Source organism: Stegodyphus dumicola, chromosome 5, assembly GCF_044657685.1.
Source record: "Stegodyphus dumicola isolate Sdum_Otavi_A_Nest chromosome 5, ASM4465768v1".
Taxonomy (NCBI): domain Eukaryota; kingdom Metazoa; phylum Arthropoda; class Arachnida; order Araneae; family Eresidae; genus Stegodyphus; species Stegodyphus dumicola.
The window spans coordinates 135499384-135525674 of NC_140772.1; the positions used below are offsets into that span (position 1 = coordinate 135499384).

Below are 26291 nucleotides of genomic sequence, written 5' to 3' on the forward strand. Positions count from 1 at the left end.
ACAACTTTCATTAGAATATATTGAATCTTTCAATTGTTATAATGCGCGCAATAATGAAAAATCATGTTTTGAGAAAAATGACTTTAAAGTTTTTTTCACCACATATTACCTAATAACTATTTTTATTGCACCTTAATTTTATATAAAATGAAGAACTTATCACCTAATATTGTTTTCTTTACTTATTTTGTATTTGATAGAAATTTCAACTGTTTACACAACATTCACACTAACACGACAATTCATGTGGTGATATGAAATTACACCGAATAGCAAAAATGCACAAAATATATCAATACAGATTCATCATATAATAATTATACACACATTATTAGCATTAAAATGCTCCTGAAAGGTATGTTACTCCTTCAGCTTTATGAGTCTTTTTAATTTCATGCAGTTTTGCATGACGCTTTGCGCGACGAGCATCAATCGTTCGAGCTATTACTCGTTTCTTTGAAGAAGTTACACGTTTATAGTCACTTCTGAATTGTGCAGTAATGCAATTAATTCCAGGGTGTATATTCAGGTATCTCAGAGTAGATAATCTACCCTTTCTACCATCATTAAAAAGAGTAACTACTTCATGAACTGCTATTTCTGAGATGATTCTGCCACTACCAGATGTCTTTGGACATATTTGCCAAATCAAGGAGTTCAGTGACTCATTTGGATTTTGAGTATGAGCTCCAAGACAGCGTTTTAGGAAGTCTGGATGCGACGGTGAGTTGAAAACTGGTTTGATCACATCCATGACTGCCACTGGTAAGGTTTCTTTATGGCGAAAATCATTCACAACCCCTTTCGCCGAAGCAATTTGGTACTTGCACCATGAGGACTCACCAGTTGGACAAAAATTATGTAATGGGTCACTGTCTGTAGATCTAGTATGAAAATACAAAGCCCAGGTAGCATTTCGCATATCTTTCAGTGAATCTGCATGTTGGCGAATTGCATTTCCATAATACAATGACAGTCGACTGATTGCACTATCTGTAAGTCGACCTTTTCCAGATAGACTTTTGCCATCTGAAAGCTTTCGTCCCTTATAATCAGCTTTCAGTTTACGTAAGCGAGTGCCCATCCTCTTCTGGATGTGCCCTACACACTCTAGTTTTGACATAGTCACACCTTTATACGAGTATGATTTGCTTTCTGTTATGGAAAGAAATGTTTTTGAATCACCATCACCAATATAATTGATGTATCTCACACCACTTGCACTTTGAGACCTCTGAAAAATTTTAACCATTCCGTCAGCTTCCATTTTGGCAGATGAACCGAAATGATATCTCCTGCAAGTGCGAGAATGGGTTTTCTGCCACTCATCAAAGGCTTCACCAGATCGAGGACCCTTCCACAATTCGCATACTTTACATGGCTACGGATGAAACCTCTACGTCGATAACTTTTCCACTCTCAGCACCAATAACCGTACATACACCAATCTGAGATGTATGGCCTCTTGTTTTCCAGGTGCCATCACCACTTACACTTATATCTGTAGAATTACTGAGTGATACTTCTTCTGCTGCTGCATTTTTCATGCTTTCAATTGCAGTCATTTTTGTTGCATTATTGATTAAGTTACAGATTCTGTCATAAGTTTTTTGCATCACAGGAGGATCTAAATCCATTATTCCACAAAATGCTTTCAATGGTTCAAGACCTTGACCAATACAACGCATTGCAGAAATAATACGACGATTAATTTCTGCAATGTTCCTTTTCTCCCCAACAAGTTTAGTGTTGCTTGTCATCACAACATTTTTGCATCCTTGACATGTCAAGATCATTCTGGAACACAGACCTGCAGATCTTTTCGCAGTAAATTTTAATTTACCATGGCATACCTTACACACAGTGTTTTCTTCCGAAAAAGAACACAGAATATTTTTATCGACAATCATGTTGCCATCAAATCGATTGCTTTCACTTAAAAAATAAATGTCTGTTACATTTAACTTTTTACAAGAAGCACTTGTATTTAGTTCATCTGAATTTCCAGAGAAACTATGTGCAGCTGTAGTTTCACAAATAACAGCTTGGTTTGGGGAAGAAATAGAAAATCCATTATTTATTTCATTTGAAACTGTCGATTTACCAGTTTTGCTGAACTGGTTTCCATGAAATCGGCGCTTTTTTGAACGCTTTCCAGAAACACGTTTATAAGCATTATCAGCTATTTTACGGAGCAGTGCACAGTAAGATAATAAAATGCTTTAAAAACTTACAATTATATTTAAATTCACCCACAAACTGTTCTAAAATCAACTCTGAATGATCATAAGTGACGGAAATAACAAGTAGAGTGATATGAAACACTACTAAAATATAATGAAATGAAAGGAAAAAAGAGCAATAAAAATAAAACGCAAGAACCGATAAGAATGTAAACAAACTGCCGAAGAGTTCAGAAATAACATTGCTACTCCATAAATAGATCATTAAAAAATAAATCATCAAGCTTGCCACATAACACTTCAAGTAAAAACTGCTGACGCTTTTCGCTTGGACCTTTAAACCTTGTTTACATTAGTTCAGCTGATACATTTTCCTTCATAACTCATGAAATTTTACGAATTTTTGCTTGGGTTTTTTTTTAAACTGTGCAGAAAGAATCAGGCTATAACATATATTTTTTCGAAAAATAAAAAATTTGATGGTTTAAGGGAAACGTTTGAAGGCCAAGGGGAGTAGCAGTAAACAATAACAGCGGGCTACAGAATAGGATACAGAGATTTAGGATACAAGGAAGAAGAAATGAGGATTTCTTATTAGATATTGTAATGTTTATATTATTACGCATTCTTACTGGAATTTCGGTCTTTTTGAAATAAATCTCTAGTAGATATTCTGGCGGGCAGAGCCGTCTGCCTGTATCATTCAGCCTGGGTATGAATCCTGAAAGAAGCATGGGATAGTTTTAATTGTATGTTCCCTCTTCTTGCAGAAGCAATATGTGTTATGATCCCTAGGGTACTTTGTAGGCAATGCTGTATTATTTATGTTTGATCCATTTTGTGTTTCAAAATCTAAATAAAAAATACGCAAAAATGAATTAAAGTCTGTTAATAATTATAACAAAATGTGTAATGTCATCTTATTTAAATTAGAAACGCCGCTGAATAAAATATATTTAGTCGCTATTCATTCGCGGTAACCATCTCCGTGTCTCTAAATTTCACATCGCAGAAGATGTATAGAAAAGGCATCGCTAGAAAATAGACAGTATCCTTTCCCGTACTCGTTTCTTAGAGAACTTAATTGGATTGATGTACTTATTTTTATCCCTTTCCCAATAAGATCTATAACACCGTTATTCTGAATTATAAATTGAAATGGACTTTTGAAATTATTTATACAATTTGCATTAAAGAACTGGCGAGCTTGGCCACTTAAAAAGATCGGCTATCCTCAACCTATGATTATTTTCATGGTTTTTCTCAACATTTTATTTTGAAAAAAAAATGCATTAAAATAATTATTATGTAAAAGTTGTAATTGGATCTTTCTTTTCCCTCAGGAATCTCTGACATCTATACAGGAATAAAATAGTGTTGGTTATGCCATATTTCACACACCAGACAGGAACATCAGAAAAGTACACGAAATTTATCGTGCTTAAGAGGCAGAATTTGCGCTTTTCGTTGTTTTAGGCTTTGAGCCTCACATAAACGATAGTACAACTTTGCGCAATTCCGCCCAGTTTTGAAAGACAGTAGCCCGGAAGAGAGATTGAAGGGCTTGCACTCCTTTTCCAATACCACCAGACTTCTCGAGAGGTCATTTGACTCGCCATTTACTGTAGGGGCTCCATATCGCTCTTAAAAATATCCAAAATATCTCTGGGATTCAGAGATTCGTCCCAAGATAAGGTAGCCAGCAACAGCGTGCCGTTCAGGGCGGCAGAATAAAATAATTTTCAGTGAACGAAGGAAATTTGAATTAGATGTTTACAAAATGCTTGCTGAACTCAAAGAAGTTATTCAAAGTATAAACTAGTTGTAAAAATCAGATAATAATATTATGCATCTTTTAGTGTTTTATACATTAAACTAAGAGATGAAGAATTGGTCGCCCCCGCTCTGACAACAACAAAATTACTGGATATTATCAGTTTTTAAAAATTAAATTTACATAAATTATTACGCTTTTCGATGTATATAGAATATCATGCTTTTAAATACGTTTGTCTATGTACTCAAGAAGTATTTTTATTAACTGCAGCATTTCAATCTTTCTTTATGTATTTAAATGCTAATACATTATAGGAAATTTCATCTTTAACTTGACGAAATTCTTAAGCACAACTTCTGAAAGAAGCAGAGTGTCGTAGTTATAATTAGATTACATAGCATTTTTCATTTTCCATTTGGCAGCTGCTATGTTTTTTTAATTAAAAGCTCAACCAAAATATAATTTAAATTAATTACTCTATTTTGCTAATATACTTGTGTATTTCAGTCATGCATAAAATTAATTATTATTTTTCATGGTTAAATGACATATTCATTATTTAATTTAATAATCTCCGATTGGATGTTTTTGAATTACGTATTGTTGTGTAACAATCTAACACAACTCTCATATCCCTATTTTAAATGTTCTTCCGCATTTCAGCTCCCCCATCGTTCGTACGAGCGCTGCCTGCGGAATCAGGAGCAGCCCGGAATGCATCGGAAGTCCGGTTGATGTGTCATGTGGAATGTGATCCATTGTGCAACGTCACATGGTTTCGAGGCACCGATTCATTGCAGGATTCTAAGTTCTTTGTCACAGAAACTATTGTTCTGGATCCAGACCCGAAAAGGAACGTCCTCATGTCCGTCGTAAGCACACTATCTTGGAGTCTCAGTCACCTTCCGGCTACAAGTTTTGATTTCAGCACTTTTACCTGCGTGAGCTCTGGTAATGTTCTTGGACCAGGAGTCAATAGCTCGACGCTTTTCAGAATTGAATGTAAGTACTTTGATTGCTGTATCCAATGTAATATAAATTATGATTGTTTAGTACCTTTCAAACAAGTATGGTTAATTTCAAATATATATCTATAATATCAAATATACATATGTATATATATATATATAATATCAAATATACATATTTGATATTAAAGAAAATTCTACCCTACTTAAAAGAATACATTACTCTCACTCAAATTAAAAATACATCAGTCTTTTAGAGTATCAGAATTCAGGGATAAAAATCAAATTCAGATCAAAAATACAATCTATATTTTTAATCGAAAACATGGATCTTCGTTTTAGGAAAATTTATTTGTTATAACACAAATATTTATTTACATTTTTCAGTCAATTCTAATACAATTCCATTCTATTAGAGTTTTATAGCCGTTTTCATCTTGTTGCACATTTCTTTATGAAGCACGCTATCAAACGCAAAGATATGTGCAATAAAAAAAATTAAAAAATCAAAGGTTTCAGATTTTAACGGTCTCCCAAAATTGTATGTTAAGGTTTTTTACGCCCTCGCTGAGCTTGCAGTCTACCAATCTGCTGTGATACTCACTCCTATTAACCCACACTTTTTTATTATTATATTTTTTATATTTTAAGCTTTATTATTAAATATAATTTTTTCGCAAATATGCCATATAGAGTTCAACAGAAACATTACAAATATTTTAAAAGTAGCATAGCAGTATACTTTTAGAATTCCCTATGCAGCGTTAATTGTTAGCATGCATTTTTCTGTTTTTCTCCCGTCTTATATCAGTTCACCATATAAATGCTCAGTTTCCTTACTAAGAAGGCTTTAAATTTTTTTTGTCTTTTTAGTAATAACCTTTTGTGTGTTTACTTTATTTATTGAATAATACGTTCTTGGGGCTTGGTTCTTGGGGTTACAGTGCCCCATAAAACTCGATTCAACAGAAAAATCACAAAGTATTTAAAAACAGCATACGTTTAGAATTTCCGACAGAGAGTCTCGCGCACTGGAAGAAAAATTATATTGCTGCGTGCGTGCATACGGGTTCGTAATAGATCGAATACACAAGTCATTCAATCTATTACGAACCCGTATGCACGCTACGGAATGTAATAATATTTCATGAAATAGAATGTAGTCATGAAATGTAAAAAACATTTATTCTTATCACAAGAAATAAAGCAAAATGTTGACATTTTTCTTCACAAATATTTGTACAATATTATAATATCACGCAGTATTTATATTTTAAACTACTAAAACGTCAAATAGAACACAGTTCAAAGCGCAGAGAATGCTAATCTGATCTGAAAATTTACTGCAGCTAAGTAAACAACAAGAGCTCACTAACACAACTCAGCAGAGATGTTCTCTCACTGGCTTTTATAGCTTTTTAAATCGGCCGCACGAGAGAGTTATAGCAATTTCTCGAAAGTAGACGGTTACAGTTAACACACAATTGCATTTATTCAATTTAAATATAAATTACGAGATATCTATTCATTAAAAGCGCGTGCTCCTATATTTTTACTTTTTCGGCGTAGCTTTCTCTTAAAATTCGTCACGCACTGCCTTGCTCGGGGAAGTAAAGCAATTTTAATTACAATTCTGCTAAAAATAGCTAACTAAATACACCAATCCGTAACAATATTTTCCATACAGTGCTGCCACTGATCGATTTGAAATCGTTGAGTTTGTTAACAAAAGAAATTCGTTAAAGTTTTGCTAAATATGATTAGATAATAAAACAAATTTAAAATTAAAAATTCGGGCATCCAGGTGCCAATGTTCGGGTGGAGGACTACGTTATACAAAATGTGATGGCTTTAGGTCGTCGTTTCTCCATAAGCCGAGAAATATGGATACATTCATGCAGATTCTTCATTATTTAAAATCTCTAGATATACAGAGTAATAATATTTGATGGCAACAATTTGAAAAGTAATATGCTATTTATAGTGATTCAACGCAAAATGCCGTTTCGATACTAATATCCTATTCGGAACTGACATCTCTTTTGCCCATATACAACGAAGTAAATAAATATGTATTATTGTGAAGGAAATATATTATAATTTTTTAATGCAATCTGTGGGGGGCGGTCAGGTTACAAGTCAGATTAAGAGTTCGAAGGGCTTACAATTAAAGTTTATAAAATGTGCTAATAAAGTATTTAAGAACTTTTATATATATGTTTATATATATGTAAATAAATTATACAACTAAAGGGAAAATTTTGTCCAGATATGCTCATATCAGTTTAACACCTGAAACAATTTTAAGGTAGAGATTGACTAATTTAAACTTTAAAGTTTTTGGTATAATAGTTTAAGAATTAGTCTCCCGGAAATTAGCAATGCAAAACATGAAATCACAAATTTAAAATTAGTTACGTGTGATCTAGTATGTTTTGCTATCATGAAATAACTAGATCTACTTGAACGTTTGCCTTGCGACTTCTCGCACAGACGTGAAGATGATCACAACAGCCAAAGGGTGTAAAAGACCCTTTTATATATGGCAAACTGCGCAACAGAGGCAAGGACTTACGTGGTTGCACAAAACATCGACCACTTGCGATGAGAACTTAAATGTTGATTTAAAAATAAATTTTAAGGTTGAGATGTAGTGTTAGACTACAGAATTCAATTTGATTAAGAGACTGACTCAGAAATCTACACCAGCGATATGCTAACTAAACGGCCAGAATCTGTAACCGCTACAAAGATTAACTGCTGGAAAGCAAAATAGCAAACGGGCTCTTTCGCTAACGAAATCACGCTTTGTCAAAATTTTCGTACCAGCAGTTTAAATACTTTCGTTTACTTACTTTATTTACATCCTGACGAGGAAATGCAAGGGGAAATGGAAGAATTCAGGCTCAAAAATCCAAACAACTGTTAGTAAAACTAAATAGGACCCTACAGATGTTCCAAATAGTTAATCCATAATAATGTGCTTGCTGTTTTGGCGCAAACTAACGCCTTGTGAACACTCGTGGACGCATTTAATAAGAAAACCTTTACTCAAAACGGAGTATTACATTTATTTCAAAAGATCACATCTGCACCAAGTTTCAGCAGTTATTTTCCTCATTTGGCAATGCATTTTATTTCACCTTGATAAGAAATCTGCTGATAGAAACAATAAAAAGTACTAGCAGATAACAGTTTATCAAAGATGAGCCATTTTTGGAATAATTGAAAAATGTACCATAATTATTTTAAAAACGTGTTTATTCGTCAAATTTATAGTTTTTAACTTTTTAAAATTGCTTTAAAACTATCTATCAGTACTTTTAAAGCTAGAATTTCTGCACTTCTATTCAGATGCACTCAGACGTATTTAAAAGGTTCGAGTCCAAAATGAAATTCAAAGACTTTTGTAGAAATAAATGAGAAGACTATTTCTAAATTAAACTTAAAATGTATACAAATTTAACTTAAAGTGAATTATATACAAAGTAAGTGAGCATATGTACCTCATCACATTTAATTCTTTCGTAAACATTTTAATATCAGTTTGAACTAAACCCATATACATGGTGTATTTCCATGTGCAGAAAAAATTATATTTCGCAAGTCTTCGAAAGGGTAATGAGATTTCGCCAGGAATTTGCTAGTGTTTAAATTACACCTCACAAATGCACTCAGTTGCATTTTAATTTATTTTTGTTGAATCCTTTGTCCTCTGTCGAGTGTATTCAAAATGAAAACCTGAATAATACTGCTGAAATAATTTCTAGTGAAAGTTTTCGTTTTATGTGGTTTCCTGGCTCATGTATTTACGAACCGTGTGAATTTAAGTCGGTGCAGGGCCAGTATACAGTTTGAGCTCTCGGAATCCTTTCAACATAAATGCATAAACATAAAAAATTAAAAGTTAAGTCTTTCAAAAAATTAGAATGCACCATTCGAGGAAATAATGCAGATGACCACTGACCTCTGAAATTCAACAGCCTGGTTGTTTTTTTTTAATGAACACTTCTACGGGACATCATTAAAATTAATTTTTCTAAAGTATTGAGTTAAAATATTTAACATATTTTAGTTTAAAATTAAAACGATTCGTTGAATTCGAATCATTTTTTCTTTTAGGATACATGGTTCTGAGATTCGAATGCCCCATTTTTAATTAAGAATAAAGTTAACTGAATTTTGGTTGTGATCTGAAAATCAAACTGTTGAAATTTATTGCAATTATTGTCTCACTTTGTGTTAAACTAGTTATATAAAATAATTTTATCTGCTCCCTCAAAGCTGAACATCAAACACTGGTCTGAAATAGAAGTAGAAAATGGCCTAAGAATTTTGTGGCGATTTCGTATGTAAAATCAGCAACAGACGTAATGTATCTGAAAATTAAGGTTCATATTTCACATTACGGATGTCAAAACAATGCTTCTATTTTTAATTTTATCTTGCATATTGTTTATGGTTAAATGAACTATTCGCCATTTTAACTGCTAAATATTTCTAATATTAGCGGGTATAAAATAAATACATTTTTTAATGCATGACTACTTAGATGTTTTAAATTCTTCTTTCATTTACATGATAGCATAAGATCTCTTAAATGAAATATTTCTCCAATGGGCTCACACTCAAAAGAAGTTTTTGCATTCATAAGAGCTTAGTGCGGAAATGAACGTCAAATAACACTGAATTTAATTAAATTAAAAGCTAAGTAACCAGTTTATTTAATGAAGATAGTGTTTACTGATGATTATTTAAATGTCCCTGGTAATTAACGCATTTAAAATTAAAACGAAAAAAGTCCTAATATAGAACATAATTAACTTTATTTTTAATATTATTTAAAAATAAAATTGGTAATTGCTAATGGTATTAGCAAGGTGTAAATGGAGTATGGGAAGATGTAAATTATCCCAAAATTAATGTGCGTCATAATTCTCTGAGACTACTGATAAACGAGTGATAATTTTAAAAAATTCCATTCATTACCTGCTTCATATTCAGAGCACAAGTGGGAAAATAATTTACTTTTTAATAATCTCTTACCTGTCCTCCATTTTCATAAAAAAATTTAGTAAAAAGTAAAAAAATACCGTGATTTACGGTTAAGCAGTTCGCAGTTTCTTTACAATGTGTTTGCATGAATCTTAAACTTTTTTACAGCACGTAAAATTATTTAATCAAAGAGAAAAAAAGCCGCAGATTTTTTTCCTTCACCGCTTTTCTTTTTGTTCAATAAAAAGCGTTTTTCTGTTTTCTAGGCAAAAAATGCGTTGGAACTTCCTCAGATCGATATACACGTGTTATGTGTTTTACGTTTCGTATCGACCCGTGCATAAAGTTTTTTCCCTTCCTCGTAATTCTGTAACTTCCAGAACACGATCTTTTCTTTTATGTTTTTATTGTTTTTGTTGTAATTTTATAGAACAAAAACGTTTGATTTGACTTTCTTAGACCTGCATTCGCATATCGGGACATTGGAATAACCTTATTCGAAAGTATAGGCTTGGTATATTTTCAAAAATATAGTCAGTTACACAGTGGAAAAAAAGGCAAAAACACATTAACTATAAAAAAAGGAGAAAAAATTTTCGTTGTCTCGGATTCTTCTATATCAGTTAAGATGCTTTCTTTTGGCAGAAGGATGATTTTATATTTTAATTCTGTATAATTTACAAATAAGTTCCTAAAATAACTTTCAATAATGTGTGATAAAGTAGAGAAAATCTAATATGTCACTCAGAGGAATTGATTAGGAATTGTATGCTTTATTGCAAGAAAATATTTGGATCCCACTTGACGTTTGTTTTGACATCATGAAAAAAGAACAACACTTAGACCCAAAATCAATGCTTTTATTTCCTTGCGGTTTACCTAGCTGGAAAGAATACAATGAACTTTGTTCGCTGGAAAAAGTGGCGCGGAACTGATTTGATCTTTTTAGATTTGCATACCCGAATTCCGGTGACGGTAGAATTAGATCACACCAGCGATGCTTTCGAGATAGAACAGGAATCACCACAAAGTTGATCCTGATCGACCAGTCGATAGCGAAGTATTCCGTGTTGATCACAGTCGACTGGACATAATTTCAGCACGCAAACGGAATTTGGTCGTGACTTATAGAAATAAACCGTCGTATTTACTTTAATATAATTGTGATGAGGTCAGATTAAATTAAGTTAAAATATGGAGTTTCTTGGAGTGTTACAGCAATTATGAAAAGCTGAGATATAGTGTCAGATAATTATGAGAACAGCTTAAGGGGTTGCTTCAAATTTTATTGGCTACAGGTTCTTCGCCAACTTGCTTTTTCTAACCGCAGCAAGCGATTTCAAGAGAACTCATTTCAGCTCATTTCGTCTGATAAACAAGAGAAAGTTTACTATCTTTTTTGTTATTTAATTTGTACATAATTATGTATTTAAGTAGCATATAGGTATATGCATTCTGTACTGCCACTGTTAATTACCGTAGCGCACCCTCGGAATCACACTTAGATTATTTATTTATATGTATGTATGTCATTTTTGTCTGACAGGTTATCACTAGCTTGACGGCCATTTTAGTTTTCCAGATGACATTTTCATAATTATTGAGATATTTGCATGACTTATTTTATTATGAACGTAAATCATTGAAAACTTATAAAAATTATAAACCTCTTATGAAAATTATAAAAATACTAAGCCATATAAATATGTATATACATTACTCTAATTAATTAGCTTTGATATCTCTAGTTCTTTTCTGGTATCTTCTACTACACTATTTTTCGATTAGGGCTAGGGTCTTGGACCCAGGCACCCTAGTGCTACACCAACTTTTCTATCGTGCAATTTTACTGTCGTTTTTAACTTTCACAGTGGAAATTTTTCAGTGGTTGGAATACTTAACTGTTTGTTTGAATGTAAAGCATATAAAAAGCGGAAACTTATGAACTTCACGGCGCATATTATAGGCGAATAGAGGAAGTCGTGATAGTATCGGCGACTGTTATTACTACTGTCCCTGCTATCTTTTCGTTTCCGATTGGTTACTACTTGGGGGCTTGAGATGACCAGTTTTTGAGTGCTTTTTGATTTTTGCGATATGTGCGGAAAGGGGCGACCTCAAGCATCAGCTGTCAGCTCATAAAAGAAAACCATTGCAAAACCATGCAGCAGGTCTCACCAAAAGATATCAGATACATCTTGATTGTAAAGCAATCAAGAAAAAATATCTCTAAAATTATGATGCATCTCATTACAAATGATAGACTAGAAAAATGACAAAGCTTATGAAATAAAATATACATACATGCATCCAATAGAATTCTCTATCATAAGAATGGAAAAATGTACCTATGGAAAACAAAATATAAATTAACACCAAAGCGCTATCAAAATACTACTGGTATTTCAACACGAAATAATTTGAACTGTATATAAAGAAACACAGAATATACTACTGAAACCAGCAAGGTGAGAACCCTTGTGTTGTAGATTCTTTGTTGAGGCAGTGCGATGGAGCATTCTAAATCCGTAGATAACGTTCTGGTGCATAGCCCACTCTTCCCTGTCTCTTTCCCATTGCGCCTTTTGTGGGGCGTGGCTTTTCACCCGGAGCTGACTGTACTGAAGAAAAATGTGAACAACAGGACAATGTTGGCTGCTATTACGAAGTTCGGAGATGCATGAGGACCTACATGGCGGTTATACAGCTAGAATTGCAATGTCGATTATCCGTGGCTTGGTATTCCCTTATGACAGGATTGACCCACTTTATATGCTGATCATTTCTTCGTTTTCTTTCGGTTTACAAAAAAGGAAACTCTTACTATCATGAACTATAAATATAGAAAACGTAAATTTAAAGCTCGCTCTTTGTCCTTTTTTTGTGCGCTCCTGTCTCTTATCATCCCGGCCAGGCACTGCCCAAGATCTTACCTAAGATAGGCTACTATACAAGCTATTATTAATGTCATTATGATGTTACCAGCACCACCATTCACCACATATTGATACCAAAAACAAACGCTACTTCTGTGTATCAACGAATGTACTTTCACATCTATTTTTTTGCATTTTGGTAAGCATCACAATGAATAATAAACTAAAAAACCGAAGACTTTGCATTTTCATGAAGAACAGAAACTTTGATTAATTTTTTACAATAATGTTGTTAAGTGCTGTTGTATAATATTTAATGCCTCTGTAACTATTACGAAAAAGAGTAATTTCTCGAGGCACTTTTCAAAATTTTACATAGGAAATATCAAACAGATTATCTACAAAGTAGTGACTTGAAAGCAAAAATCAGAGCTCTTTAAGGTTCAGTTAAACAAGACTTCAAAATGTTTCAAAAGTTCGAAACAAATGCAGTGACTATTACATCTTTCAAAGTAAGCCATATTTAAGCAAGAAAATTTAAATTATTTCCTGATGAGGAATTTATTTACAAAAGAAGGTTTCTTGGAAATCTCAGATTATCTGTTTATTGACTGATTCAAAAAGACTAATATTATTGCTGCAATTAAAAGTCTACAGTTTTTTTTTTCAAAATGCTAGAATGCGGCGGATTGAGAAAATGAGGAAAATACTATAGAAGAAATATAATAACTTTTATAGATGTACATGTTTCCCCTTCAGTTAGATGAAGCTACAGATTTAAACACACCACAATAACTTTTTTTGTTCATATAGTTTTTAAAGACTATACAGTTTGAGGATAATTGCTTTGTATGGTTTCTTCGAATGAAAAGACTAGAAGTGTAGATATATTCACCTTTTTATTAAAAACTTTCTCATTAATTTAAAATTGACGCTTTAAAATTTCATATTAAGAATTAAAAACAGAACAAGAGCAATTATAACTCGCATAAATGAATTTAAAACTTTATGCCAAAATTAAGACGAATTTCCAAGTTTTTGAGCTACCACTAAGGGATCTACAACTGGTGACTAATGGAAGATTAAATGTAATAAAAATAATAGACATGGCTTTCAAGATTGATAATTTCATTCCCGGAGATCTCTGAAACTGCATCTCTTCCAGTTCCAACTTGAAGAAGGACAACCAGAATTATTTTTACTTACCGATGTAATGTGGTTAAGTGAAAATAAATTTCTACAATAATTTCGCGATTTAAGAATTGAGATAAAAGAAAAATCTTTCTCGAAGAGCAAGATCAAGAATGTTCAAATTTAAATGATAAAACATGGCTCAAAGACTTAGCTTTGATGTAGATTAATCTGAAATTAAATGATTTAAAGTTAGAAATGCGAGCAAAACCAAGACGATAACGAAGTGATCAGAATCATTATTGCATACAAAAGAAAAGAAAAGGTAAAATGAAAAAAAAAGAGAGAAAAACTATTTGAATCACTTTTCAAATATGAATATCAATATGAAATACGATCAGTTGAAAAAACATCAAAATCGTAATTATAATATTGAAACATATGTTGCAGAAACTCAAAGATGACTGAAGACTGAAAAAAATTACGATTTAAAAATAATTTTAAAAACATTCGTGATTTTAAAATGATTTTAGAATATTCATGATACTAAAATGATTTAAAAAATTAATCATTTTAAAATTCCCAATCATTTCAATATGATTCAAAACGATTAAAAATTTAATTTTGTAATTCCTAATTTAAAATAATTAAAGTTACTGCACAATATCTCTCTTTTCGTTTCGAAAAGAATTTAAGGCCCACCTGTGAAGGCATTCCCTAATTTTTCCTCTCACTTCATTTCCGTTTCGTATGTTTCGCTTCGTGAAAAGCGCACGAATGAAGTCTGACTTTGAGCTGCAGTTTTCAATGAGGTAAAGAAAATAAGTGTCCTACGGCAACGACGACACGGTTTACGATCGCAAACAGGAAAGGACCGGGAAGGCCTTGAAGTGCCCAGTAACAAACCATAAATAACATTTCAAGGCAGCTAGATAATGAATTTATACTTCTTCTAGCTGTGACACTTCTTTGTTACTTCTTTCCTGTGGCTGTGATACTTCTTTGAAGGGGAAGATCATGAATCTGGTCATACGTATTGTTTTATTTACATATTCTAGCGAAACAAAATAATAAGAGTAGAAAAGCGCTTTCTAAAACTGTTCTGCTTTGTTAATTAACACCAGGGTTCCAAACTGAAACTAGACGTAGACTAGACCATCTCCCTTGATCCGAAGACTGGCGAATTCCCTCGCACATTTTTATCCTCTTTCCTCAAAATTAAGTGTTTCGTCGCATTTAAACGTTAAATTCTTCCGATTTACATTTACATATGTTGAATGATCTAATTTGATAGCTCCTACATTATTCCTGTTAAAACTGAGTGCTATTATGATTTTCAAAGTGTATGATATTTAAAATTTTTCACTTGCTAGGAAACAAAGCCGTTTGTGTAGCCAAAAGTAAAAAAAAAAAAAAAAAAAAAAAATGAAGCATATAATAGTATCTATATAGGAATAAGCAGTTTATTCTTACGTAATTTTTTATTAATTTTTAATTTTCTTTGAAATACTCACGAAAACCAAAGATAAACTTGAATTTCCTGAAGTACCAGAGAACCAGTTTAATATTGCTCTTTCGTGTATCATCGAAAGGTAAGAAAATAACAGACAGAAATCTGCTGGAAAACACTTTGTAACATTTCATAAGTAGCCATTGATTTTCCATATATCCGTAGCTCAATGAGATATAAAATAACTTTTAGTGACCATATTTACAGCTGTTCTTTTAATTTTTAAAATGTCTGTTTTCTACTAATGAGTTAAACAGAAATCAGGCTTTTTGACACTTAGGGTTTACAAATGGAATTCGCGAAAACTAATTTTCTTTGGCAGTAAGCATTTGCATGCACTTATGCAGTCCTTCAGCTAATTAAAACATGTCTATCTCTTCGATAATATATTTACGAAAACTTTTAAGTACATATGCATGCATGTTGAAATGCATCCGAGATATCAGCATGTTAGAAAGAAAATAATTTATGTATTATGTGAGAACGGCATTTTTGAATTATAATAAAGAAAATATTATTTTTGGATGGCATTTTGGAAGATTTTTGAAGTTTTGATGCTAAGATTAAACGTATATAAACTGACACTGATTTGTTCGAGGAATGAATTATGTTACCATAACCATTATTAAGTACATATTTTTTTATTACAGATGAAAATAAACTTACTCAACTCCTTCTAAAATTTAGTTTATCTTAGGCTACACTTATATAACACATTTAAATCATCTTCCATACTTCTTCAATCATAATTCTGTTGAATTCGTAATCTGATGCGAAATAATTATACACATGTCTGAAATTGTGGGATCTTACGAACTGTTAAAATGCAGTATAAAATTTGAAGGTGAACATTCATCAGTAAATACACAATTTTCCATAAAACTTTATCTTTAATAATGATATACCTGCAAAAATCATAAGTATACTGCAATATGCAAGTGCATAACTACAATAACTATTATTGTGAGCTTATTAACAATATCATACATTATGATCATTTGTTAATATTTTCACAAATATTTATGAACAGTTAAAAAGCATTCCGATTGCATCAGAAGGCAGCGATTAATGTCCATAACGTTATGGAAAATATCTGAGAAGTTATCTATAGAAATCTGAAACAAATTCTGTGACACAGATTATTTATCTAATAAATGATTTGAATTCTGTTTTTATAGACAGTAATTCTAGTTAAATATATAAAACAAATAAACAAAATAATGATTTCGCTTAATAAATTATTATTTGGAAAAGGATCTTTTGCGTCTTAAACTAACTACATTATGTTTTAAAAATTGTGATAATTTGTATGCAGTTATTATTCAAAATTTTAATTCAAAATTTATACAGACATTAAATAAGTAAAAATACCTATCAGAATGACCTTATATGTAACATATACAATGAGTATCAGAAAAATGTAAATACGCTATTCATTTTATTACATGAATTGAATGATAGCTGATTATACTGCTTGACAATAGGTAACATTATAGTTCATCTCAATTCTGATTTTGTGCAAATTACTCATACACTTAGCTTCATTCAGAATGCAGTAGATGTTCTAAATTAGATTAGTAGGTTTATTAGATTTAAGCATATTAGGACTACCTGCCAAAAGGAAGCGGTATCTTTGTGAAAGGGCATTCTAAGAGAAACTGCTTGGTATTTACCTTATACATGGAGAAACCACGAAAACGCTCTAGCAGATAGCACAATCTCCATGATTTAAACACAGGTCGAATTACCAGTATTCAGCTGTTTCGCCGCTGATGGATGAATTTAAGTTGGGATTTCTTGTATACGAATATTATGCAGAAGGCAACACCCATTTTAAGAAACTTCACTTTTTCAAAGTAAGTCAAATGTTTTACAAGAAATGTATCTTGTAAAAACATAATTTTCTCAAGAAATCTATTTTCAAATATGCGAGTTTTACGTTTAAATAAATATACATTTTCCTAGATCATTTTCTTGGTTAAACGTAAGAATTATCGAAGATGCTTAAAATTTAATTTTTTAAAAAATTGTCTGCTTTTGGTGCTGTAATTTTGCACTTTTTTGCACTGCCTACTTCGATCTGTAGATGTTGGACTTGTAGAACCTAGATTACTTTTATTGCTTTTCTAACATTGACTTCAAGTTTCGGACTTTAAAATTTATCTTTAACATTTCAGAAACAGAAAGTTTTATTTATTTAGTTATTTCGTTGCACAAACTCCCTAATGACTATGCACCGAAACATGTAAATTTCATTTCTCATTCTGGCATCTTTTGCCTCCCTATTTTTGCAAGTTTGTCACTGTGCTTCTTTTTTATTGTTTATTTTTGTTTTGGGATACGGGTTACTCCAAATTGAATATGAGATGAATTTTACACATACTTTTTTGTTATTTTTCTTTATTAACCCATTAACCGCCAAAACTACAAGGAATGTTTCTTTTCTCATGGAAATAATAACAAATATTAAATTAAGCATTTATAACATAAATTTACATTATAAATACAAAAATGCTCTTACATGTGGAAAAAGCGAGTGTTGCGTTCACGCAACGTCAGCGGAATAAGACTACGGATGTTTAGTGAGTATGATTGTTTGAACTCGTGTGATGTTTCTTTCGAGTGGAGCGCAGGATTACATTTTAGCTGTATAACGTTTTATAAATCTACAAATCACTTTACTTGTAATTACTTTAATATTAAAATATACATTGTATTTTTTTTCAAATACGGATTATTTCAATTGGAAGATTCAAGCATGAAAAGCTTGATTACAATCATGACGTAAAGCTACATTACATACTTTCCATCTATAAACAGTCTGGCTATGGTACTCTTTACAACAAAGTCTTTTGTTATCAACGGACTTTACGATAAAATGTCTACCATCTCCATGCAATGGTTTTTGAATGCTGAATTTACTAGGTCTTCCTGTTGCTGATCTATTTCTGGCTAGTTCTACACTCTCAATAGGAGTTAGCAAAAGGAATAATGCATTCTCCCGTCTGAAATCTAAAAGAGATTTTATATTTCCAGTAGTAAAAAAGTGGTGATATTTAGTAAGTTTAGATACGGTCTCACCTCATATAATTTATCAGTATTGTCAATTTGACTATTGTCAAATGGAAATTTTGCTTCATATTCCTGTACTGCAAAAGTGATATCGATTCTCGTACAATAGGAACAGAAATGTCCTTATAAAAAGACCAATACATTTTATCTTGAAGAATGATATCCTGTAAGCAATAATATTCCAATAAATCTTCTCATATAGGCTTCAGATGATATAATTTTTTTTTGTTTTCTGAGCGTATATATTTGTCTGTTTAACGAGAAGAGCGTAAATATCTAAACCAAAAAGAAAATTGAAAATCTGTGCACTAGTTTTACCTTGTATTTTGTCTTTTATAATTTCTCTTCTATCTCTTTCTTCGTGTTCTTCCTGAGACATAATTAACAGTTCCTTTTTTATTCACTTCAAGATTTCAGTCTTCTGCATTTTAAACTTTTTAGTATGATTATAACTGCTTTTAGAAGGCTGAAACTTACTTGAATTTCAACTTCACCAGCAGTATCATTTGGTAAAATATCAATATCATTATTTAAAATATTGCATTCCTTTCTTCTTCGTCATTAACTTCTGAAATTTCTGGGGGAACAACAACAATATCAGTTTCATTCCGGTTATGATTAACATTATCATCATCTTTTCTTCATCAAAAAATCTTTGAAGGACTTCTTCTAATGTAAGATACCTCGTTCTATACATTTTTAAACAACCAGAACATCGAAAGGAATGAGTGAAAAAGGAGATTGACTAACCGTTTCCTGCTGACGTTGCGTCAGCGCAACACATGTTTTCCCTTCCTTTCCAACACAAATATAAACATCTGACTGATGTAATGTTCTGATAAACGGTGACCTTGACTAAAAATAGATCACTCTTAAGGACGGCGATTCCTTCCTTAAATATTTTCAGCAAAAATACCCGGTCGAAAATTTTGCATAAATTTTGCTTAAAGTATGAGATTAATTATTACAAACAAAATGATTGTTGAAGGCAAATATTTTTTACAGAAATAATTTTCATAATATTCCCTACACAAAATCAACTGTTGGTATAAAATATCTTACGTAGTTATATTTATATACGCATTTATTTTGACCGTTGCGTCAACGCAACACCGAGAGTGTAAGAGAGTGATATATAAGGAATACAGGCAAAGAAGTACAATTGTTCGCAGGCGCTTTATAAGCATTTCAGTGTAATACCGGAATAGTTATGACGCAAATGACGCATTTGGAGGATTTTTTTACGTGGAAGAGTTACCGGCCGTCTGGAATGTGGGCGTACCCAACTAGAAGTATCAGACGAACTTGCAATTGCCCAGAGTGTCATCTCCAGGCTTTGGCAACGGTTTCAAGATGATGGTAATGTGAGTAGACGTTACAGCACAGGTCGCCCCAGAGTTACAACGTCGAATGAGGACCGGTATTTGGCAGTTACTGCCAAAAGAAACAGCCGGAGCACAGCCTCAGACCTGTCTCGTCAGCTCTCTTCAGCCACTGATACGACAATTTCAAGGCAGACCGTGTACAGACGCTTAGGGCAGATTGATCTATATGCTAGTAGACCGCGTTCTACTTACTGCAACTCACTGTCGCCTGCGGTTAGCCTGAAGTAGAGAGCATGTATTGTGGACACCGCAACAGTGGGCTTGTGTGTTTTCCGACGAGTCCAGGTTTAGCTTGCAGTCTGATTCTCGCCAGACTTTTATATGGAGAACTCCAAGTACCCGTTACTACCAAGAAAACATCATTGAACGACACCGTTACGGTGGTGTAGGAGTGCTCGTTTGGGGTGGAGTTATGCTGGGTTCCAGAACTGACCTGTGTGTTGAAACTGGAACAATGACAAGCCAAATCTATCGGGACGTCATTCTGGAACAACCTGTAAGTTTGTTTCGGGGCGCCATGGGCGCACGATTTGTGTTTATGGATGACAACGCCCGCCCTCACCGTGAAAACATCGTAAGCGAATGCCTTCAATCGGAGGATATCACCCGTATAGACTGACCAGCATTCTCACCGGACTTGAATCCAGTAGAGCATGTGTGGGACATGCTTGGCCGACGAGTTGCAGCCCGTCAACCTCCTTCTACATGTCTACCAGAACTTCGGAGAGCATTGCTTTTTGAGTGGTGTAATATCCCCCAAGATCAGACCGATAATTTGATACTCTGCCTAGGCGTTGTACGGACTGTATTGCATCGTCTGGGAGACATATAATGTATTAACAATCATATCAACCATGTAATATTGGTTTTTTGTAAATAGGTGTTTTTTGTAATTTGCTCCAGGGAGAAAAAATCGCTAATTTTTTTAATAATATCAAACATATAGCATCTGTTTTTGCTCTTTACCTTTTGTTTAATAAATAAGCTTTTCAAATAAGTCAAATTTGTTTTGCTTCTAATCCTTCCTTTGCCTGATTTTGCATTATCCTTAATTTATGGGCATGAGTGTATATCAGAGAATATTTTATAATGTAATTGCGTTGTAATTTGCTTATTTTTAATTTTATTTTGTGATAATTTTCTAAAGAAAATATATTTTAAAACTATTTCAGTTGAGAAGAGTAAATGAGTTTTCAAGAATTTTGTGAGAGTCTCGATTTCTGCAACCGAACTTGAGATTCATATTTAAAAAAATTTGAACATGAGCGGTGTACATGGTTGAATGTAATATATAGACGAAAATTTTTGCAGTGAAATATTGTTTTGTTGTTGTTCTACTAAACTACTCAAAATATATGGTAAATTAGAATATTGTTGCAAGTCAACTCAATGCTCAGTTTACCTGAACGTTATGCTGAAATTGGAAAGTTCCTCAAAATGTCATGAATAAATGGTATTTTATTGATTATAACTAAAAACGACTCTTTCCCTTTCTACCTCGATTCATTTCTTTCCAATATACATCCAACCCGAAATCGGATACATTAAAAGCTGGCAGAAATTTTCATGTGTAATGATTTCGAAGGTCTTCCTTCTATATGGGATTTTCCATCCATAAATCTGAGAGAATTAAAACGGATGGATAAGCGTATCTTGAGGAATACGGTTCGTAAACTGCTTGGTTTATGAACACTGCTATTTCTAACTTGCTTCACGAATACGTTTCCGAACCGGGTGGATTAGGAAAAGAACCTCACATATTAAAATGAGCACTAAATTCTTTAAATTTGTTGAATATCGAATTTTGAATAAATGTGATTATTTTATTGAAGTATTGAAACTGATTATACTGGTCATGCTTGCTTGCTTATTTCTTAACATGCTTATTCTACTTGCTTATTTCTTATATTATTATAGAACAAATATGTTCCAGAATAATATAAGAAATAAGTAAGCAGTGATAAGTAACATATTTGACAACTTCTGAAAGTTGTCTAATATGTTCCAAAATAATATTTGTTGTCAGTTGTTTTTATATATAAACCATTTAGTTCCATCTTAGAAGGAAAAATCGCCCATGGGCTTAATTTATAATTTTTATTTCCTGACAAACAGGAGTTACAAACATTTGGTTTAGTTCAGTATTCAATGTGAGAATCAAAATAATACACAATTCTGTAATAATGAAGAACATATTAAAATTTAAGATTTCTAATTAAATAAACATAATCCGGTAATATTTTATGCATAAGCGATAGCCAAGCTAAATAACATGTAAAAATGTTGCAGAAAGTGAGGTGTCGGTGTCCTTTTTAGTATATGTAGCTGATAATTAAATGCCAGTTCATAGTAAAAATATTGTGTTTGTTGAATTAATCTGCAAAATTCTTATATAGGTAAGAGATGTTTAGAAGAAAATTATTGGGAACAATATCGGCGAATGTGCTGTGAACATATTTGTGATATATGATAAAATTTAATTCGGTGACTGTCAGTGATCAACAACACTGGTTTACCTTTCAAATCTATTCATAAAATAATCAAGTTTCAGAAAATACAACACTGTAAGTAATTCTATTTTTCGATAATAATTAATACCTATAACTTTACAGAAACTCTTTGAATAGTGCGGTAGCATAAAGGATAGGATTCCTTTCCTTTGCGCTGAAATAAGGTTTTGCTGAAAAGTTTCAAATCTTGAAATAGATATTTCTGGAAATAAATAAAAGAAAACAAATAAATTACTAAACATTCACGTATGCTTATGTATAAGAAATGACTTATGGCAAAGAAGGATATGATTTGAAGCAGTTCAAATGGCAATTCATTCTGTATCTTATCCACACGTATTACACATAAGTAATAAGTATTTTATAAAGAACTGGGCTTCATACTTTTTTTTGCTGATATATTTTTTCCTCGGTTAGACGAAATTTTCCCTATATGACTTATTTTTAGTTTTTAATAATGTATTTAGGAGACTTAAGTAGCAAAAGATTATTTTCCACATTTCAAACTGATAAAAGTCTCAAGCGGTAATTAATTTTTTAACTTAAAGGAACGTCAGAGCGATATAAACCTTGGAAATTATTCGAATGTTTTCAAGAATAGTTTTCTTATATTCTATAAAACACGTTTTTAAAAATTAAATTCATTTTTACTAATACTTTTGTCTCACAATTTGCTTTAATTCATTCCAAATCAATTTTTGCTTCAGATATAAGAGAAGAAGCTGATAATTTCAACAATGTTAAAATTTTATGTATGCGAATAAGATTGCATCACAGTTACATCTTATAAAGTACTACAGTGACTGCATATAAATTTACAAATTCTTGCGAATAAGCAGTTATTAATATTTAATGCAGGGTGTTTGTGAAAACAGAATGTATATCTGAGATCAGTTTATTTGGTCTATTGTTGTTTACACAACTTTAAAAAAAAAAAAAAACTCAAAAAACGTTTTGTTACCGTAACGTCTAGCCTACAGCAAACTTGACTTCTTTGATTTGTAAGCCCGAATTACGGAAATGGTAAGAGTAGGCATGGCGCCCGAACTAAAAGGTGGTAGACAGTAATTCATCACCACCAGGATTTGGCGAATGAGTCCCCTAACAACCAGTGGTCCTTTATAAAGGGGAGTATATAAGGTATTTTCTCCCTCCTTCCAGCATACCTTTGTGGTGTAACAGTAGCGCACTCGACGCGTATTCGAGAGGTCAAGGGTTCGAGTCCTGGCAGGGAACTACACATTTTTCACCTATTCAGCTTCAAAAAGAAAACAAAAAACTGATGACTCTACAACCGTACTTAAGATAACACTTATTTCTTACATTTTTTCGTTTACTAATCTGTTTAAAATTTCTTTCACAATAAAATTTTCAAACTTTTTCAAATTTATCGTTAAGGCTTTATAATCAATCGATTTCGTCATATACCTTAATTTCAAGTTAAGAAAATACCTGGTGCGTTTCAAGAGATTATTATAGTATAAGTATATATTATGTTATGTTAGGAATTAAAAATATTTTCCTAATGAAAACTTAAGCAACTAATGAAAACAAACTGCATGGTTTAATAAGTAAATAGATATCTTGAAGTTACAATAGTAGATTCACACTTTAATGCTCACCATCGTAATTATTCGATGACAATTTTCCATCATTAATTAAAAATTCCCTTCTATCGCTTTTCAAAATGCAAATTTCGCTTCGGATATTACATAAACACGAGGACCACTAATGATATACTTTGTTATTTTGAGATCTTATTTTTATTTTCGAAGCGTTACTCAAGTTTGAGATTCGATGATAAAAAAAGAACTTCGTCATTAAATATAAGAGAAATGGATTTCTTAATCCCAGACAATATCTACGACATCACCGAAGAGGAAAAATTCTAACTGCTGATTCTATTGTGCGTAATATCTCACGTAATTACTTCGCTTGCGGGCCCGATTATTTCAGAATTCATCATCTAACCAATCAGCCTTTCCAAACCTGAGAAAAATTCCCTCTGCCATTAAGTAAACATACTTTCTAATTACATTTGTTGCATCCCGCAGAGTTTGGTGACGTCGCTAACAATGTGAAGTGGAATGCCGAAATTCTAAAAAGTATTCCAGAGAGTGGCAAAGAAGAAAAAAGTTGCCATATATTCCTTTCATCCCTTGATGGTATATGTGGAAAGATGAATATTTCTCTAAAAAGGTGTGGGAATTCATGCAGAGAATTTTTGATTTCTAGAAACTGCTGAAAAATGTCGCCGCAATATTTTCTAAAGAATTTTAAATTAAGTATCGAATTCCTGTATTTCTTTTTTCGTTATTTATATGCAGTTATTTATATTTTGCTTTCATCGGCAATGGAATTGAATGTTTCCGAAACCGGAGTTACTTCATACCAGGAATGTTTAGCCTGTCTTTTATCTTTTTTGCTCGAAATCTGCTTTTGACGTGGTGAGTTGTTAAATAACATTAATGGGGCATTCCGTTTTATTGCCAGCAAGTCATATAATCATGACTGATCTTCCGTTATAACAGAATAAAGTATTTGTAACGAAAAGAATCATTTCTTATATTGATATAAGTTTAAAGTGAAAGGTTCGTCCCCAACATTTAAATATTTCCACATTTAAAAATTTTAAAGTGTTATGAATAGATAATAGGATATGTTTCTGACACTTTTTTATAGTAACTAATTTCCTTGTCATTATATGATTTTTGTATAATAAAAATAATTGTTTCTCTAATATAAATTTCATGAAACTTATAAATCAAAAAGAATAAAAAAACACATAGCAAAACTCTGCGCAAATGATTCATTATATGCAGATTTCAATTACGTACTTTTATTCTACTATTGCAGAATTTTCCTGTGCTTATTATACTACGAAGAATTTTGTGGTGTACTTCGTTTATAATCTGTTTACGTTTTTATTACATGTATTACATGCATTTGAAATCGCAAAATGCTGACATAAATCAATAAGAAATATTGTAGGAGTAATTAATTTTTTTGTGTCCTGATGTTTAGTAAGATAAACGTGAATATGCATCATTATTCATAAAACTGTCCACATTTAAAAGATTTTTAATTAATGGATAGAGCCAATTATGTATATATCTTCAGAGATCTGAAGAGTGTGGATACATGTTACACCTCCGCATGAGCATCTAGTCATACATGTTCGTGTTTAATCTAAGATCTCATCTTGCGTCTTTCAGTGAAGGAAGGTGGGGTAACCTCCTATAGGGCTATTTACCGAAAGGGAGGTATAGGGACTTTATTTAACTTAATCAATTTCGAGCAATATTTATGTAAAAACTTGGAATCATGATGCATAGCTTATTAATACATTATTTATTTTTGCCTATTAATTAACTAATTTCAAACTGTTTTTTTTTCTAAACTTCGGTTTAATTTCCAAAATTTGCATGATTCTCATTTTGAGCTTTTAAACTGGTAAAGCTCTAATCATAAGAATCAGCATTTGTAATTACATGTAGATGAAATGAAGTGAGAAAAAAATAGATGTTGGAATTAAAGGTCAGGAAGAAACATGTATGGTTTTATTACAGAAGTATAGAGTTTTAACAATTAAAACAAATTATAATGAAAGTTACGCGATAAAGTTTGAAGGGCTATGTGAGTACAGATTTAAAGATTTTTTCGCAGCATTATATGTAATAACATAGACAGCAACCTCCTGCCATTAATTCGATAAATATGATGAATAGAGCAACGGATAGGAGAGTGATGTTTTGTATTTCAGAATTCAGCAAAGGAATTCTTATTTAACGCAAATTTTGAAGAAGAAATTTTGAAGCTTAAGAACTCATTCCGAAGCAGTAAATCTACAAATGATAGATGCAAGATGTTTAAAAGTATGAGCT

The 26291-nt window shown here is 32.2% G+C and overlaps 1 protein-coding gene across 1 annotated transcript in view; it reads left to right on the plus strand.

Annotated features, from left to right (window-relative positions):
- The window catches only part of LOC118180848 (hemicentin-2-like), a 954557-nt gene that overhangs the window by 675952 nt on the left and 252314 nt on the right, over positions 1-26291 (plus strand). Inside the window, exon 8 of the mRNA XM_085817090.1 lies at positions 4624-4962. Coding sequence (XP_085673216.1) covers positions 4624-4962 — 339 coding nt within the window. The remainder of the gene's footprint in view (positions 1-4623; positions 4963-26291) is intronic.